Consider the following 20,023-nt stretch of genomic DNA (forward strand, 5'->3'; position numbering starts at 1 on the left):
TCTAAATAATTGCCTAAACAAAACCAATATCAATAACCATCAACTTAGTTGGATTCAGGATTGTAGGAGCCAAAGTCTGTCCCATGCAACATTACGTACAGACTGGAAACTGTCTTGAAGAGGGCACCTGACTATTATAAGGCTTACACACATACACCCTAACCTAACAATAATGTGTTAAGGGAATGTGAGAGGAAATGACTATACACGCAATGCTCGGGTATAGGATTCATACCCAAGACACTGGCTCTATAAGGATTTAACAGCTGTTCTTTTCAGTTTCCATAATTTACTGTGTGTAAGTGATTTTATAGTAATTGTCACCCTGAATTTGTGTCATGTCTAAGTATTTCTAAAGTATTACACTCAGTCATCAACTTCCATGCAGTTTAAAAACGAGACAAAAATTGATAAAATAATCAGAGAACATCCACTCTCATTCATTTGGGGCATATTTAATAACTGATATACTGAATATGGGGAGGCACAGGGAAAATGTGCAAATACCCATAAAAGACACTTAAGCTTTGTCCGAGATAAGCATAAACTCTGTTTGGTATAAGTAGTTTGACCAGACATGACTTATTGCATGTGGTGTATCACATTGAGCCAAATGACCAATGTCAATGTGAATGTTACTTGTCACTTGTGACTTCACAACAAAGTGCTTCTTATATACAGTTAGTAAAAAAGTTGGGGAAGTAATTTCAGTGTGCTACAGATGACAAACATGGATACACTTCAAGAGCAGCATAAATTGTAAGTGCATGAACAGGTGGTGCTGAACTACTTTAAAGAATACATCCCTAAGATATTTTATTTTTAGATTTAATATTTTATTTTGTGGTGATGACAGAGAAAACAAAAATATTGTCATGTTTTCAAGGAGAATGCAGATAAAAACATTTATGATATAATACAAGCCACAGGTTTATTACAAATATTAAGGGTGGTCCAGATCTAATTATGCAACTTTTAATCCAAAGCACCTCAGAAATATTTCCCATTATCGAGAAAAAGCGAACACATCGCACCCGCTGTTCGACTGACAACCGTCTCCCCGTCATTGTGGAATGCAGGGCAGGTGCTGCCATCTATCGGCAAAAAAAAAGAATTTTTTGTGAATTCTCTATGTAATAAACTTAATAAGTTGTAGAGTAACTGAAAATTACATAATTATATCTGGACCATCCTATATTATTAAATAGATGCTTTCATAAAATCCCTTGCCATTAATAAATAAGATCTGTCCCTCCCCTCTGTCTTTTGTCAAGAGTCCTGTCTTCAATTAAAAAAATTCATATGATTGCATTTCCTGTTTTTTTCATAAGTTTTTGAAATGTATGTGCTGTACATTGTGATTACTTTAAGCTGAAATTAAAAAATAACTGTTGGCTGCTGAAATCCATGGATTCCTCTTTGGCCCTTGACTGCACTGGCAGGACATAGACATGTCGGGCTGTTATTTATGGTTTCAAATTATTTTTATTGTTGTGATTATGATATTAATGCATTGCCTTTCAGGGTTTCTGTTTTTTGTTTTAGCGGGGCAAAGTCATTTTGTGTAGTTTGTCATGGATTCTGCTTCTTGTTTACTAATGGTATGGCCACCAATGGGCACAGTGTCCTGGCTTTGATTAAAAAAGTACAAAAAACAATTTAACTTTTCTAGTAAACTTAGGAGCATGAAAAACAAAGTTAGAGATATAATTTTTAACAATTTTCTTTTGACTTCAATGATGGTTTGCCCTTTGGATTTGACATTTGATTTAATGGTTTCCTGGCTAGTCTGATTTTTGAATACATTTCTACATTGCTTTTTTATACATTTATCCTTTTCTTTGTTTATCTTGTGTGTGTCTTGTTTTTTCTCTGTGTCTTTCTAATAATCCAAACATCAATTCAGTTCTGGCTCATTGCCACCCACCATCTACTAGAAGAAAGACATCTTTCTGTGAGAAAACTGAGGGATGAACATGCATGCCATAGCCAGCTGTGGTAATGACAATAATTGCTGCTCAACATTTATTTGGTTTTAAATGTTTTTATATGGTTTTGAATGTGCTGTCAGATTATTTTTAAAATGCAAAATAAGTGAGAAAAAATATATTTTTTTTAACTGTAATATTAATTACACTCCCAAAATCTAAAATTTATGGAGCCAGTGCTTTTTTTTTCTAAAACAAAAATTAACCCTGCTCTATCTGGTGAAATTTACAAGTGGATTAAATCATCCTTCATATTTTCCTTTATGTATTATAATGCTTCATATCTTTTATTTTGGACCCTGACAGTTCTTAAACGCAAAACTGCTCCAGGAAATAAGTCAATGACACAATTAAAATCTATAGGGCGACAAAGACAGCATATGTTTTGCTTCCAAAAAAAATCAATATAATACATTTTTGGCAATAATTACTGAAATCAGCAATATCCATGCTACTCTGAGAACTGGGTTGTGGTATTTTAGTCAAAATTGACCTAAATGAATTGATTCACTAAAGATTCAACCACCATAAAAGAATTAAAAGAGTATTGAATTAATTTGGTAATCTTCTCAGTCCATTCCAAGTAGGATGCCAGTCAGTGGTCAGTGGTTTAACCTTTACTCATTTCTGGCCACATCTGTAATGTTTTCTTAGATTAAATAAGAGATAATAATAAACTTTGTTTAGGTTCATAAATCAATACAATTTTCTGGAATTAACTTGATATAACAGTGATAGTGTTGTCAGATGTAATAAATTTTGTGTTTTATTCATTACTAGTCGTCCCACTCAGCTCCGTCCACATCGTAGTAAAACAGGACAAAGTTTAAAAATCAATAAACAAAAAGGTATCGTTAGCTAAGCAAAGGCAAGGTACACTCAAAAACGCAGAGGTAGATCGACTCCCCACTCCTGATGTCACACTTCCCTCTCCCCTCGGCCCGCAGCCTTTGTCTCAGATTCAGGAAAATATATGTTGTTGCTGCAAGTGAACTATGATTCTTAGCACGATGAGAGAAGTCACAAAATCAACCACAATGTTCAAGCAAATGACAGTAAAAACCCCATCTAAATCTGTTAAGTAGTTCTCTCGTGAAAAGCATACAGACAGATGTTGGATTTTATATAATTTTTATCCAGTTTGTGTTGTTCTATTTTGTATGGCTATTTTTGTTTAAATGTACTGTTATTTTGCTTCTGGTAGATGCCATCATTTTTTGGTTTGTTGGCCATGCTGTTGTTGTTTTTTCTTTTCATTTCATGGTTTTCTACACTTGTATCCGTTTCTCATTTTTTTGTGCATGCCCTTTTGTTTCTCTGTGTCTTTTTAGTGAACCTGACATTGAGTTAGTTCTTTCTCATTGCCACCTCCATCTATAAGAAGAAAGACATCTTTCTGTAACAAAGGTGAGGGAGGAATGTGCATGCTATGGCTAGTTCATTAATTTGTCTGACTGTCTAGGGGCAAACAATCAGACATGAAGTCGGATTGTTTTACTCAATAATCAGATCCCATTGGTTAATAATTGTGTAGGTTGAGCTGCAAATTTTCAAAACTTGATTGATGATGATTAAAATCTCTACAACAACAGCCAAAACCCTACTTTATTCTTATTTGCTTCTCCCCAAACTCACCAAAAATTGCTTAAATTCCTAAGCTTCCTAGAAGAACTTAAAAATGTTGCTATTTGAGTTTTTGTCTCCTCTTTTCTTCCAGTTAAAGAACATATGCTTTTCATAGTCAGATGTATTTTTCATAATGTGATAATACCCTAGCACTTTGGTTATGAAACATGACACTATTGTAGAAAGTACTTTTTTGATAATAAATGCCAAGGATGGTCATTGCTCTGTTATTTTTTAATGTCTCAAACAAAAAAAAAATCTGTGAATGTAAATTCCCTGACCAGATACAACTCTTTCTTTACTCTGAGGGAACTTTACTTTTTTACAAATAGAAACCCATAAGACTGTAGCCCCATCCACTGGGTTATTATGTAATAATATTGGGTTAACGTGGACCTGTCATCTTTGAGGCAAAAAAACCTCAAAGAGTTCTAAAGTGGCTACATTTTACTTAAGTAATTTGGGTTCTTGTCTATCATAAAAAGTTGTGTATCCCATATAAATAAATGAAGCCACAATTTACAGCAATATAAGCAGCAATTTTCCCTATTAAAAACTCACCAGTGACCTACTAATGGATTCTGAAAATTTATCAGATACCTCAGTGTAAACAAATTACAAATATTTCACTCATTCTTTCAATTCATTAAGTAACTATTGTTTCAGCACATAATAAAGTACACATAAAGGTCCAATGAACAATATTCCAGGAAATGAGAATGCAAATGTAATCTCAATTTTGGTAAGAAATTTTTAAAATTGTAACCTACTTGTTTGATGGATTCAGAAGTGGGCAGGCACAGGGCTGGCAGTCTGTGGGTGTCCCCGTTTTTGGATCACCATAGAAGCCAGGGGTGCATATGTCACAATGTGGTCCAGCAGTATGATGCCTGCAACCCTGAAGACAAATGTTACTAAGGATGATTGCATCAAACTATGTAGAAATTCACAAATTTGTACATTCAAGAGGAGGCTAAAAGTCAGCAGCAGTCTTTTTGGGTATAATGGCATGACAGAAATTAATACTTTGTAATAAATCAAGAATGTTAGGTTATTTGCAAAAAAGGGCAAATATCTATAACAAATAAAGCCATAGGGTGTGCTTTGCACTTGTATTGATTCACTGATTGAGTGGTTTCCCTGGTAAACAGATGTTAAGAAAACAGAGAACATGTGTTTGGTTTGAAGGCTGCAAATTTGACAGGATAGTGGTACTGTACATCCAAGGTTCTAGATTCCCATTAACTTAGTTTTAATTGCCAGAATAAAACAAAAAAGAGAATGAGCATTTCAATTAGTTTTTGCAATAAACAATATATTTGTGCTGATTTTAAAACAATTAAGAGCAGTAAGAACTGAGTAGACAAACCATTTTGATGTGAGAACACGCTCAGAATTAATATCACGATGATAGTTAAGTAAACATTTCCACTAGTTATCAAAGTCCATAATCTTTACAGTATTTTCAGTGTACTCTCATGAAAATAACAGTATAAAAAATATTTAACAATCCGCCTCCATTGCCTATCCCAACAATTTGTAATTCATATCTTTGCGAAAAGTATTGCTAAATGTTACACTCATAGAACACTGCTCTAGAGAATATGCAGGTATTTATAACAGTCAGTCAGGAGAATGAACATTACATTACATGTTTACAACACTTCCAGGTAAGAAAAAAAGAGCAAGATTTCAACCTGTATTGCTCACTACACAGACGTCCACCTATCTATTTCTAATGTCCCCTGAGTTGCCTCAGAAGCTTGCATATTGTAATCTTTTTATTTAGCCAATAAAAGGTGTCATTTATCTTGACTTCTTACTACATTCATAATGGCTAACACGGTACAACACCCTAGTACTAATGTCCCCTTAGTTATTTACAGGCTTGAAAACAAAGCAGAGGCAAAAACACTGAACTGAAAGGTAATGTATAATGGATCAAAAAATTTTAAGCATGTTTCTAGTAGTACTAGGGTGTTGTACCATGTTAGCCATTATGAATTTAGTGAGAAATCAAGCAAAATGACACCTTGTATTGGCTAACTAAAAAGATTACAATATGCAAGCTTTTGATGCAACTCAGGCCCCTACTTCAGGCAAGAAGCGTGTTTCTGAAAGAAGTAATAAAGGTCCTAAATTTGTAAGAGGTCACAGATTAGTACCCATGTATTGTGTAAGCAATTCACAAACACAACAAAAAGGTGTGTGAGGCATCCAAAATACACATAAAGCAAGGCAGGATCTTTACTAGCTAGCCCAGAAGAAGCTTGTGTCAATCCAGCTAGTTAACCCAACTACTACCTACAGGCTTTGGCCTAAGGAGGTCTTAAATGAGGACCTGGTAATAAATGTTGAAAATACAAAAAAAAAAACACCCTTAGAGAAAACAAAATACAACAGCATAAACCTCTGTCTTGTCAACAAAAAGGCAAGGAAGAATCCTTATAAAAATGAAGATTTATTAACAAAATATTAATAAATACTCAGAATGGCAAAAAAGAAATTCCTTAAACAAGGCATTCCAAAGAAAACAAATCCCTGTACACAATTCAAAGGCTGAAATCCAGAAAATTGAGTAAATAAATCACAATAGCCAAAAAACCTAAGAATAGGAACACTTGTAAATGTTGACTTCCCAGTTCAAATGGAACACAGCATTGCACTAGTAGTTGTTTATTATCTTCAACAAGAATACACTGACACAAGAAAACCATTAAGGGTAAATTTTGCACAATTGTTCATTTTGAACATCAGACTCTGGAACATAATTCAGTTCTGTTTGCTTACTTTGCCGATGAAACCTAAAAAGGTTGTTTCTAGAGACATTTTGTAAGCTTATTTACTGGTCTTGTTCATGTTTCTCTCCAAAAGGACAAACATACATAATGGTTGCATTTAGTAAGTTACTAGTTCATAGCATTCAGTTAATGTCAGATGCGCTAAGTGACTGTGAATGGTAAACTTTAAAGTCAAATCTTAGTTTGCAAAATTTGCTAGGTGGTCATGCACAGTAAAATCACTATCAATATATACACATTCTATATATTTTAACAGGTTGTTTACCACTATAAAAGTTAATTTAACACTGCCACTTTTTCTGAGTAGGTTTATATTTGACTGATGTTCTAATCATGGGGGATATATATTAAAATACAGGTATATAGATTAATTTGTGTTTGTAAACAAAATGATAATAATAAGCCACAAAACAGAGAAGGTATTGGAGCCGCACCTGCTGGAAGGGAACAATAACTGAATTTTCCTGCAAAGTCAGGCAAATAATAAGATTGAAAGAAAGGTACAAAGATTGTTCATCTAGTGACCTGACCAAAAAGAAACTTGAAAAAGGCAAGTGTGAGAATCAATGAAGTATTGATGATTCCTACCGTGAGACTTGACAGTCTATCTGACTAGCTAATTACTATTTCTAAGAGAATACACCCCACTTTATTACTTGGAGACCTGGGATATTTACAGCACTTAATTTGCCAACTTGAGGTGTGTTTACTTGATAGTTTTCATTCTGTTAACTGGGAAAAATGACTACTAAAATATCTGAATTTAAAAATCAAATTAACTGCCTTACCAAGCATCCGCTTCTCAGTCCCAATTAACATACTGTATACCCCACATCAAAAAACCATTCACAAAATAATAAAACACTAATGTTCTCAGTGTGCCAAGTGCTAATTCTCCCTGAAGTGTCACCTCCATTCTCTTCTTTTTATTTTTTTATCTCTTTGTCTCTCATATCCAGTAACAGATGATGGAATGTGCATAGCCACAACTATATAGATAAAATTAACTAACAATACTGCTACTGAAATAACAAGAGGAGTGAAACCCCATAGCAAAGATTTGTGAATAGCAGAAAAAGATAAAAACTAACCTTTTCATTGGAACAAACCTTTTGTGTCATTTTCTTGGAAAAGAGTTTCTGGTGTTCATAATTCACTTTTATTCTTCTGTAACTAGGACTCAATATGTTACAGTGCAATTATTTTTGCTGTCTTCTTTAGAAAGCTGATCATCTTATTGTGAGTAATCACTTAAAGAAAAACGAAGACTAAGTGCTTTAAATTAGCCACTCTATTGATGTTTTACAGCCCTCAGAAATGAAGTGTCCATGCAAATGCATTTTACCATAATACAAGGTGAAAGAGATACCATGGAATTAGTGATTCCAGATAACACACAGAGGTGACAGTGACTTGTCCTTACATACTCACAGCCAAAGTGTCACAGAGATCTTTAATAAGGTATAGTCAGTGGCTCTTTTCTTGACTATTAGCTGTATTTTACTTAGCAGGAGGGTGGAAACTGTTGCTCTGCTAAATCACACATGTTTATTACCTGAGAATCTCATTTTATCAGGCTCAAAGAAATTGCCATTTGAGAAGCTGCTGGGGGAGGCAGGTTTCCTTTCTTGCCTTTGTCATTTAGCACTGCCTGTTAGGACCACCTTGCCAGCCTGGTCAACAGTCATATCAGATGTGTTATCAATTCAGTTTTTCAGCATGTTATTTTTCTTCCCCAGTAAGTTTCAGGAGAACAGAGATCCTATAATATAAACAATGGGTACAAAGCAGGACCAAGTCCTTCACGGCACAAATCGGTTTATTTATCAGTATGCACTTTTCATGTCAGAACAATTTGATTAGCACTAAATAGATGATGTATAAATAAAACGGTTGATAAACAATAGATATTTTTTGGTTGATTATTATATTTTGATTTCAGCTTTGTTCGTGTTGTGTAAGTGAAAACAATTATACTGAATATTGTATTATGGAGGGTAATTTTTTTTCAGCCAGAATCTCTTGAACCCTAGGTCAATGCTAAGCTAGTTGTTTATTAGAGGTCCTACTGTTAGCAAGGGATCTATCCTACAGACCAAAAACATTCTGTAATGATGACTGATTTCTTGCTAGCTTTCATTTTCATTTAATTGATACTGAATAAATACACTTGCAATACTGGACAAAACTGTCATTTCATGTGTCCATATTCATCTAGAAGAATAAAAAAAATACAGACGGTTTGATCTTTTATTGAAAAAATGTTGTTCAGACATGCTGGAAATGTGATAAATGTATATTTGCAAGCAATGAAATGTTTGTCTTGTTGAATGTAGAATAGTTAATAATAATTCAACGTATTACTTCAACATTTATGAAAATGTTTATCTAAATTAGCTGCATTGCAGGGTTTTAGTTTCTTCAGAAAAATTCTGATTTGCTGGTGTTATTTTGTCATTTATATTAGACTCCGTTTTGACGTAATAAAAGAAATTCAAAATTATCTATCTATATCTCCTTTTCCTTCCTTTATAATGAAAGCAATGGCACAGTAATTGATTTGCCTGTAAGCTGATGAAATATTTCACTTCAGTTCTTTTGAACCATTCTATCAGTTTAAGGGTAATATTGACTGATTAATATATGCAAAAATGTCCTCAACCCAAGGGGGATTTTCCTAAAGTGGAAACCTCGTAAATAATTCTGCATGTTATAAAAACGTATTTCTTTGCAATGAAAGCAATGACACATTAGTTGATTTGCTTGTAATTTGTGGATTATACATATTAAAAGTTGAATCAGCTAAACAGCACTATCAGTTAATGGTCCTGAATGTTTCCATTCATTCTGAATAACACATTCTAAAATAGTCCTGAACTCAAAGTGGAGCATCCTAAAGTGAAACTCTCATAAATAAGTCAGTGTATTATAGAAGCTTTGATGGAAAAGTGATGTAAAAGTTAATACCTGAAACAGCTATATCTACCACATCCATAGGAGGGAGCTACTGAAAAATTGCTAGAAATGTTATGTGAAGCTTAAAGGTTTTAAGGCCTAACTCTCAAGATCCTCAACAGAGTGTTTAACATGTATCCTTATGTTTGCAGTTAGTTAATTGTTTTAGTCCTTTAGTGTGGTGTTAGAGAGTTCTTTAATAAAGTAGTGCAATGGTTGTTTTCTTGACAATTGGCAGTGTTTTAGTTAGCAGGAGGTTGGAGACTGTTACTGTGCTGAATCAAGTGTTTATTACCTGAGTGTCACATTTTATTAAGCTCAAAGCAATTAAGATTAAACGAAATGTTTAATATCAGGAAAATGGCTTCAGCAATATAGAATCAAATACAATTTGCTCCATCATGGATGGCAATATGCTCAGCTTATTTTTAACCTTTCATGCAGTAAGGTACAACCCTAAATATTTATATAGGCTATTGGAAGCTTTAAGATTGGGGTGTGCAAAGTCAGTCCTGGATGGTCATAGTGACTGCTGGTTTTTGCTCCAACCCATTTGCTTAATTAGAAAACAATTGCTAATAACAGACCTTACTCATTTCATGGCTTGTTAGTGTTTTCATTCTGCCACATCAGGTCACTCTTATATTGTAGATTTTTTTTAATGTCATCCAAAAGATTTGTAGCCTGAAGAAATTGATTAATTTTCCGCCCTTCACTTTTTCCTATTCATTTTCTTTGCATAGATTTTATTAAATCAGACGGTTCATGATGAATATACACAGGTGTGAATGGAAACAAGTTTGTCTGAAGCATCTTAATTCTAATAAGGAGCAATTAAAATGATAAATGCAGCTTTTCAAGACTTAAAAAAATTAAGAGTGGAGAACCTTAACAAGTGAGACACTGAAATGAAGCATAAAATGTTGCCTGACAATAAGTGCTTAAATAGCAATAACTGACTTCTCATTAAGAAACTGGGTTGGAGTAAACACCAGCAACCACAACAGCCTTCAAGAGTGACTTTACATACCTCTGATTTAGATTAAAAAATCTATATTAAATTCAAATATTATTACTATATACTGTATTTTACTGGAATGACACAGTTGTTAGCACTACAACCTAGCAAATCCAGAACCTGTCTTTAGTTACTTGCCCAGCTAGTGTTTACATGGAGTTTGCATTTTTTCTCCACACTTACATGGATTTCTCTAGGTACTCTGGTTACCTCCCACTTGTCACTGATAGCTACTTTCTCCAAATCACCCTATTATTAGCAAGTGTCATAGTATAATATGTTTCAAATTGATGGCTTGTGTTCAGAACTGCTGTGACAGACTCCAGTCTTCCAGTCATAAAAACCTTCCACACATACAGGCTGTCCAATGAATTTACAAGGTCGAGACCCGGCATAATCCCTGGGAATTTCCACGATTGGCAAATGTGTGAACAAATGCAGAAAACTGTTGGGTAAAGCATGCAAAACCTCATGACCTCTAGATTTATGTACACTGACATTTACGTGAGTGAACAAATCACAAGAGACACAGAAGATTAGCTTAGTTCAAAGAAGGTTTAGGTACGATATTTGGAAAGTGTCTTTGAATTCAATCTGTACAGCCCACTCACAGCTGCTGTTTTCCACCAGCACAGAAGCATCATGTGCCCATGGAAAAAAGACAGGAGAATCTGTGGGGAGTCGGGCATTTCTCTGGTTGAGGTTCATTAAGTTTTCTGAAATTGTAGAAATATAGTGACATATGCAAGTGGATCAATGCAGTTTTATTTATCAATGTTCTTTCGATATTGTTTTTTCTGTAAATGTGTTGTGATTCAAGTGCACCATATTTTGTGCTTTGGATAACTGTTTTTTGGTTCATAAGATTTTTTATATTTTAAAACCTTAATTTTCAAGATTTGTTAATATTTTATTTAGTGCTTGAAAATGTTTTTTTTTTTCATTTAAATTTTAAGTTCATCACATTGCCATTTGAGAAGCATCTTCGGGTGGCTGGTTTCCTTTCTCGCCTATGCTGCTTACCACCACCTTGATATGTCACCCACTGAATTTCTCAGCCATTTTTTTCAATACATGTTGGGAGAACCAAAATCCTACCATCCAAACAATGGGCATAAGGCAAGATAGCATCTCGGATAGGTCACTGGTCCATCACTGGACACATAATGTTCAGTATATGTAAAATGATCTAACTTAGAAAAATTTGTGTAAGAACAATAAATTTTATTTACCATTGACTTTTTCTTGATCTACGCCTTGTTCATGTTATGTAAGGGAAAACAACTGGTCTGGTCCAGCCACTCGGGTCCTCAACACATGGCCGTAGTGCTGTAAATGACGCTCCCTAACAATGCAGGTAATGTGCCTCATTCGGGTCTCAATGAGCAGCCGCTTATTCAACACAAAGGTACCCAAGAATTCTCCAAAGAGACACAATTTCGAAGGATAATGTACATATCTCAAAACCACATAGCATGACAGAAAGCACCGGAACTCTAAAAACTTGGACCATTGTCCTTTTGCATAGATATCGGGAGCACCACACACCCCTTTCCAGTGACCTCATGAATGCTCTCCCAAGTTTGTCTACTGACTTCACAGGAAGAGTCACCAGAGGCATGAATTTCGCTGCGAAGGTAAGCAAACCTCTTGACTAGGACAACACTCTCTCAGCAGACAGACACACTACTGATGGCTCATATCTATCTATCCATCTATCTATCTATCTATTATATAGTGCCTTTCACATCTATGAATCTATTTAGTCATTCCAGTTGCTGCCATGGTACTCGTCATAGTGTTAATGCACATTTTGGCCTGTTCAGTATCAGACCCATAGGACAAATCCAGGCTAAACTGTATTATACCCTTTCCACCATGCTGCCCAATCTGATGCCAGCTTTCCCATTTTTACTGGGCTCCAAAACTTCAGTCTGTGGCATCCGCAGTCCCCTTATTCTTCCCATAACTTGCCTGATGGATGTAGAAAGGAAAAGGTGCACCTGCCAAACAAATTTTATACTACACCTGTCTCTCAATTACTCAGTCCTCTGCCAACTTTCCCCATTCCCCATTCTGCCAAAACTCACAAAATAATGTCTGCACCCTACCTCCGCAATCATCCAATAACACGCACTTCCATCTGTTCTATAACAAATCCACAGGATAAGTACAATCCAAATCTTATTCTGCTTCTGCTAAAAGAGTGCCCAGTCCTTGGTCATTTCCACTGTATTCCATAAATCCATATCATGCAATCAGTAGTCCTCTGATTTTTCTCAAGTCTTGCATCCCAGTTTATCATTTAGCATACCCATAGAGCCATTCCCACATCCCCTATTTAGTAGGTCGACCACCTGTGGAACTTGTCCCTGTTTGGTTCAGATCCAGGTGTGCTACACTATTATTTCCATGGCACACCTGAATAACTCTCATGGCGTGCCACTGTGCTGCAGCAAGCTGATTGAAAAACTCTGGTCTAGATGACTGTGGCTACTTTCCTGCAACATGCATTTTTCAAAAAGGTGTTTTAGGTCTCGTACCATAGTCGTTGTCCACAACGCCGTATAGACGCTTTCAAGCGCAAAAGGGAAAGCAAAAAGGTATTACTTACACCACATCCAGTTAGACAACTCTGTTTGTCATAACAAGCTTGAGAAAGTCCGTGTAAGCTCCTCTGCTTTTCTTCTCCAAGTGAATAATTTATGAAGGGTGTTTCCTTAAAGAAATAACTGAATTTTTTGAATTCTAAACTTCCACTTGAAGTTACCACCTCCCTAAAATCACCCTCACTCATCTGTAGTTACATTAATGGCGGTGTGAACTGTGAACCATGGATATGAGCATGAAATAGTGGGGTGGAACCCTGTGCCCTTGAATGCCTGGCACGTCCTTAATAATGGAGTCCCTAGTAATTCATAACTGAGATGAAACCATATTTATTTGAGACAAAGGCAACATAGACTCATATCAAAAATGTCCTTTATTACATCAAAAATATTTATCTTTCAAGTGCAGAACTACCAAATACTTAAAAATTGGGTGTCTTGCAAAATCCAATCAAACTCGTGTCCACACCCATTTGGTTGGAAAAAACAATTACTTTGAGATGGTAAAACTGTGATACTCTTTACACTATTTACACATTCAGAAGTCTGTAAGATTGAAAAAATATGCAAAAACACACAAAAGTTTTCTTCAATAATCCACTGCAAGAAAAACCTTTTGAAAGTGTAAACACAGGTATGATAATATTTACAAAGTTCTTTGTCAAGTTCACCGGCTTTCTGGTTATCACCCTCCACTCTCTATGCGCTTGGAGGCTCTCCCCGTGTGTCTTCTCTTTATCAGTATTGCCATCGACTAAACCGTATAATACTGATTTGCCCTGAACACAGACCATTCTCTAGCATTCACTCCCCTTTTTTTAACGGCCATAGGCTCTATGGTATTCCCTATTCTGATTCACGTAGCTTGCTATCTGCGTCTACATCCTGTTGACCTTCCCAAAAACTACTGTAAAGTATGCTAAATTTTGCATGCGTACATGTGCTTCCTCCCTTGCCACCTGCAGCACTACCCCTGTTACGTGCATCTCAGCTTCATGACGGCTTCTGATGAGGCGACTGCCACACACCTCCCATTTCACGTTAAGGTTGGATGGGCTGTTGGCAACACTTTTACTGCCGCCCTCAGATGCTGGTGACGCTGCTTCCAGTGTGTTTCATGCACTTACCTATGTACAGTACTGTATTGGAAAAACAAACAAAGGATAGGGCACTGTTTAACTATTTACAAATGAATATGCTGGCAAAAAATAGTTACACTTTGCTTGACTTCTTCTATATTTGTGTAGTGCATATACCAAAGTACGCTAACAATTGTCCAATCGCATTAGATTAAAAAAACCTAATTTGCTGCCAATAAATGTGGGAGTGTCCAGGGCACACAGAGCTGTGTCTCCAGAAAAATCTGAAAGCAACCAATTAAAGGGGAGCCACAGGTCACCTGCTTGACAAAATATCAAGGACTTAAATAGAGTCTCATTTGGCTGGCGTCCTTCACTCTGGAAATATAGGTGTTCACACAGATTTTTTTTTTTTTAAATTCACACAGAAGTTAAACAAATACAAGTTGGAACCAATTTTTAATGGATGTTGACATAGTGCAAATAAACAAATTTATTTCATTATTATTTCAAATTACCTAATTGAATTAAGGTTTTCAAATTTTTGTTTGTGGCACTCCAGCACCCCTCATTAGAATCCACCATTGACTGCATGTATTATTTCTTGATTTCAGCCTTGTTCCTCTTGTGTAAGTAAAACCAATTACACTGAATATTGCATTATGGAGGTAATTTATTTCAGCAAGAATTTCTTGAACCCTAGGTCAGTACTAAGCTAGTTGTTTGTTAGTGGTCCTGTTGTAGGCATGGGATTTATGCTACAAACCAAAAACATTCTGCAATGATGATTGGTTTCTCTCTAGTCTCCATTTTCATCTCATTGATAATGGATAAATACAGCCACAATACTGGGCAAAAGTATTGTTTGAAGTGCTCATACTAATCTAGAATAACAAAAATACAGGCAACTTGATCTTTTATTTATAATACATGCTGTTCAGGTATGCTAGAAATGTGATAAATGTGTATTTGGAAATAATGAATTTAGATTATTGAATGACGAACAGTTATCAATGTAGCTAAAATTATGTAAATTCAACTTATTCATATATCAGCATTTATGAAAATGTTTATCTAAATCGGCTGTATTACAGGATTTTAATTTCTTCACAAATTTTCTGATTTGCTGGTGTCATTTTCCTATGTATTTACTATTTATAAGCCTCTAGTAGAAAAGTTTGAGGTGAAAACAAAATTTAAAATTATCTATCTTTCTGTCTTCAATTAAAGCAATAGCACATTACTTGATTTGCTTGTAACTTGGGGATTTTACATATGAAAAGTTGAATCAGTTAAGCGATGCTATCAGTTAAAGGTCCTTAATGTTTCCAGTGATTCTGAATATCATATGCCAGAAAAATCCTCAACCCAAGGTGGAGCATCTTAAACAGGAAATTTCATAAATAATTCTGAGTATCATAGAAACCTTGAGGGAGAAGTGATGTAGAAGGTAATGTCTTAAACAGCTTATACCTGACTCTTCCACAGGAGGGGGCTGTTGCAGAATCGATAAGGGCTCTGTGTGAAGCTGCAGTTATTAAGACCCTCAACAGAGTGTTAAACATGCATCCTCATGTTTGCAGTTAATTAATTGTTTCAGTACTTCAGCTATCTACATCTGTAGCAGACTTTTTGTCATTAAGGAAATTTGCGTTTCATTCTTAATTTAATTTTTATATCTTGAATCCTCTTAACAGTTGTTGCTGGGAAACTAAGCTGTTTTATGCTGGTCATATGCAGAGAGAAATAAGATTGATTCCTCTTTTTTAATCCATCAGAAAAAGTTAATAGATTACTACTACTACTACTAATAATAATAATAATAACAATATTTATATTAAATGTTTTTGTAGGAAAACACCACTTGGGGCTTTTTCCTGCTGTGAACCTTTTGATTCTTTAATTGGCTGTGGATTAGACTCGTGATTCCAATCAAGATAAACCTGTTAACACATAAAATGGCAGTAAATCAATCTAATAATGACACTGTCCATCCATTTGACCATCTCTGTCACTTTCTCCTGCATGTATATTGGTGGGAGAGCAGGCCAATCTAGGAAAGGCAGACGAGGGGGCACAATGGGCAAGGGAACTGCCTCCCAGGCACAGTAGATTGATTTCATTGGTGATATCTTAACATTCTCTTCTCCTCTTGTTGAAGGGTCTATTGTTATTCGATGTGATGGACTCTTTTTTCTATCATGATCTGTCTCCAAAGTGTGTAAACCCCAGTAAGTGTTTGAAGCTACATGTACACAATGAAGAAGGCCTTGAGAGAATGCTTCTTTCATTTCTTCAGTCCACCTTGAGCTTGGGATCCTTCAGCGTGTTCACCATACAGGACCATCAAGTAGAAGCCAAGACTCATCCATACAGATAACATGCCCGATCCAGCAAAACACATGGCTAAGCCGAATGGCCACAATGCTGGTTGATAAGCAGCATTTCCAAATTTTAAGTTTGTGGAATTCTGTCCTCCTAAGTGATGCCCAGGATCTTCTGTAGGGGATGTGGAATGCTTTAAGTGTACAGATTGCTTGCAGTAGGGAGTCTAAGACTCGGATCCATAAAGAAGTGTTGATATACATACCATGTGATAAACCACAACCTTGGTTGGCATGCAGAGGTTTTGGTTACAGAAGACAAGCTTGCATAGGTGGCCAAATGCAGAGGAGACTAGTTGGAGGTGGTTTGCAATCTCTTCTGTTACAAAGGCAACGCCTGACATTATGCTTTTGAGGTAATGAAAGGATTATGTTTTCCCCAGTTTTTGTTGACAATCCTGATGTCCATTGGAGAATCTGTGTGCTGGAAGGTAGTCTGAAGGGTCAGTGTAGCATGAGTGTAAGGACTCAACAGTGATTTCAAAGGGAGCAAATGTTTCCCCGCCAACAAGGACATTGGCCTTCATTTCATAATAGAAGAGATGGAGCATATTGAGGAATTTTTGGGGGCATTCAAGAGTACTTCCCAAGGTATTACACAGTTGATGGTGTCAAATGCTTTCCATAGGTGTCTGTCTTGCTGGTGTTCCCAAGCCTTCTGCAGAAGTTGGCAGATGACGAAGATCATATCAATCGTGCTGCATTTGGGACGAAAGCTTGCAACTCTGGAAGTACTCTGTCTGCAATGTGAACCATGACACGGGCAAGGACTTTCACAGCAACATCTAGCAGTGAAATACCATTGCTGTTTTCACAGTCCAGTCTTTTCCCCTGCTTCTTGTAGATGGCAATGGTGGTAGCATGTTTCCATGAGTCGGGAGTTTCGCCAAATTTCCAACACAGAGAAATTGGTTCAACTTGAAAAGAAGATTAAGTTCCCCATATTTGTATATTTCATCAGGTACAGTGTCTTCATTGGGAGCTTTCTTGTTCTTCAGGGCTTGGATGACAGTTTGTGGACAGTGGAATACTCTAGTTAAGGGCCTGAAGGAGTGTGGGGATCTTCTCAAGGACTTAATGATTCACTAGGTTCATTTGGTTCCAAAAGTGCTCTGTCTCATGATTCAAGATCTGTTGCTTGCCTTTGAGGAGAATTGCACCATAAGTAATCCAGGCTGGAGCTACGTTATGTTGAGAAGGACCATAAATGCCTTTGATGACATTGTAGAACTCTCTACAACTCTCTAGAGGTCTTGTTCTCATCTGTGTGGTGTTGAATTTCAGCAGCTTGGTTGATCCACCAGTCATCTTGGATTTCACAGAGCCTACATTGTATAGTTGATCTAGTTTTCTTCCAGCTCTGCAGGAGGGAAACTGATGACATATTTAGAGATGAGCTTGAAATGCTGTGTTCCTGGCCTCCAGGATGGGGACAATCTTGTTTGTGACCTGCTCGAACCAGTCTGGATTCTTCCTCTTGGAGAATCCAAGGTCATAAGGACTGGAGGGCTGTGAGCAGCAAGAACTGCAGTTCACCAACATCAGGACTGTCATCATATAATTCGTGATAAAAAATATATCATAACCATCCATCCATCCATTAGTCAACCCGCTATATCCTAACTACACGGTCACTGGTGTCTGCTGGAGCCAATCCCAGCCAACACAGGGTGCAAGACAGGAAACAAACCCCGGGCAGGGAGCCAACCTACCGCAGATATATAATAACAATAATTATTATTTCCAGTTCTTTGGATTTTACAGTTTTTTCAGCTAGTATTAAAACTATGACTGCTCAAGAAACTTCTTGAGGGACAGCATAGCTAAAGGTCTTGGGCAGGAGAACATTTCAGGATTTAGGTCAATTCATAGTTAGGAGGGACTGGTCAATGGCAGTGGAAAGAAAATGCTTTGTAGAAACTTGAAGGATTTAGCGATAACCCCAGTAGCATCTATGATGATAGAAATTACTTAGAGTATTTTAATGTCATTCTTGAGCTGATGGTAGTGCTCCTGTTTTATATTCTTCTTTTCAACCAATGTTACAGTATAGTCTGACAGCATTGAAATATCTATTAGATAGACTTTTTATTGGTAGGTAGGTACAAATGGATGATGTCTATTTGGAAGATTGGCATTAACAGTGACATTGGTTGCACAGAGAGAGCTCCCAGAGTATAGTGTTCTTTAAAGTATTTTCTGAGATAGTCTTATTGTTATTTAAAGTATTTTCTGAGATAGTCTTATTGTTATTGTTTTATGTTGTGTGTTATGTGTGTGCGAGTCTTAAGAGATTGTGCTTGTGTCAAGGAATTTCCTCACTATGTGACATGAATTATAAATGGATGGTTTCTGTTGCTTTATGTGTGAGAATTGTTTATATGTAATATCAATAGCTTTAATATTATTATGATGATAACGATGATGATATATGGCACTGTGTTTAGCACCGTTGTTTCATATTTCCAGGTATCATGGGTTGAAGAGCCAGGCTAGACATTATCTTTATGTGGAGTTTACTCCAGTTTTCTCTTATAGTAAGTATGTTTATGAGCGGGCTCTGCAATGCATTGCCCCATTTCATTTCTTTAAATTGCCAAGCACTTGCAAATAGCAGACATTTTGAAGGGTCTGCTCTCTGCCACCAAGTCCTGCCCTTCTGGGAACCAGCATTCTAAATCCACCTGGCACCAGAAGGAGGCAGTCAGTTTGACTCAACCAATGCACCTGAGTTGAACAATCCAGACCGCTACTTTCTTTTTATACTTTAGCATCTTTACGTGCTTGTCCTCACCATTAAATACAAGCCAGTAGGTTACCCACTAGCTCACTGATGTTTCTATCTGTCTATCTATTGTGGCAGGCGGCTGGCGTCCTTACCCATCCGGGACACCCCTGCACACTATATTCACGGGGTGCAGCAGTGCCTCGGGTTCCCGCAGGGCACCCTGGGAGTTGGAGTTGAATACAGCCCTATTGGGTTCTGCAGGCACCGCCAGGGGGTGCTGTGTTTGGGACTCCTGAGCCCGTAGGAGCAACATATTCGTCAAACCTGGAAGTGCAGCCAGAACTCAGGGATCAAACACCTGGAACACTTCTGAGTGAACTATAAAAGGAGCCAGCGACCACCACTCAGTGGCCAGAGTCGGACAAAGCTTGGTGAGGATTGGTGGTGGAGGAAGAAGAGAGTGTGTTGTTTATATTAAGTGCTTGTGGGACTGCGATGTGGCTGGGGGGGTCATGGGGAAGATGTGACCTCCAGCTGAAGAAAAATAAAAGTTTATTTAATTTTACACGTGCCTCCCAGGTCCAATCTTTGTCGGGTCAGGCGCTATATAGCGTCTTTCTTACACTATCTATTACACTATCTATCTATCTATCTATCTATCTATCTATCTATCTATCTATCATGTCTGTGACATCACTGACATTAGAGAGATTGTTACAGTATATGATGTTTGTAAAATTTAGCTGTAATTTTAGAGTAATTACTTTGCAGACACTTACAGTAGCAATAATTGCAAACTTAAAAAAACCTTATGACACAAAATTACAGATTAAAA

At 36.6% G+C, this 20,023-nt stretch overlaps 1 protein-coding gene across 8 annotated transcripts in view; it reads right to left on the reverse strand.

Moving 5' to 3' along the window:
• The window catches only part of lama2 (laminin, alpha 2), an 852,572-nt gene that overhangs the window by 327,175 nt on the left and 505,374 nt on the right, over positions 1 to 20,023 (reverse strand). For all 8 annotated transcript variants that reach the window (XM_039747473.1, XM_039747472.1, XM_039747479.1 and 5 more), the window contains exon 17: positions 4,385 to 4,512. In XM_039747473.1, the coding sequence (XP_039603407.1) occupies positions 4,385 to 4,512 (128 nt within the window). The remainder of the gene's footprint in view (positions 1 to 4,384; positions 4,513 to 20,023) is intronic.

This window comes from Polypterus senegalus, chromosome 3 (assembly GCF_016835505.1).
Source record: "Polypterus senegalus isolate Bchr_013 chromosome 3, ASM1683550v1, whole genome shotgun sequence".
Classification (NCBI taxonomy): Eukaryota; Metazoa; Chordata; class Cladistia; order Polypteriformes; family Polypteridae; genus Polypterus; species Polypterus senegalus.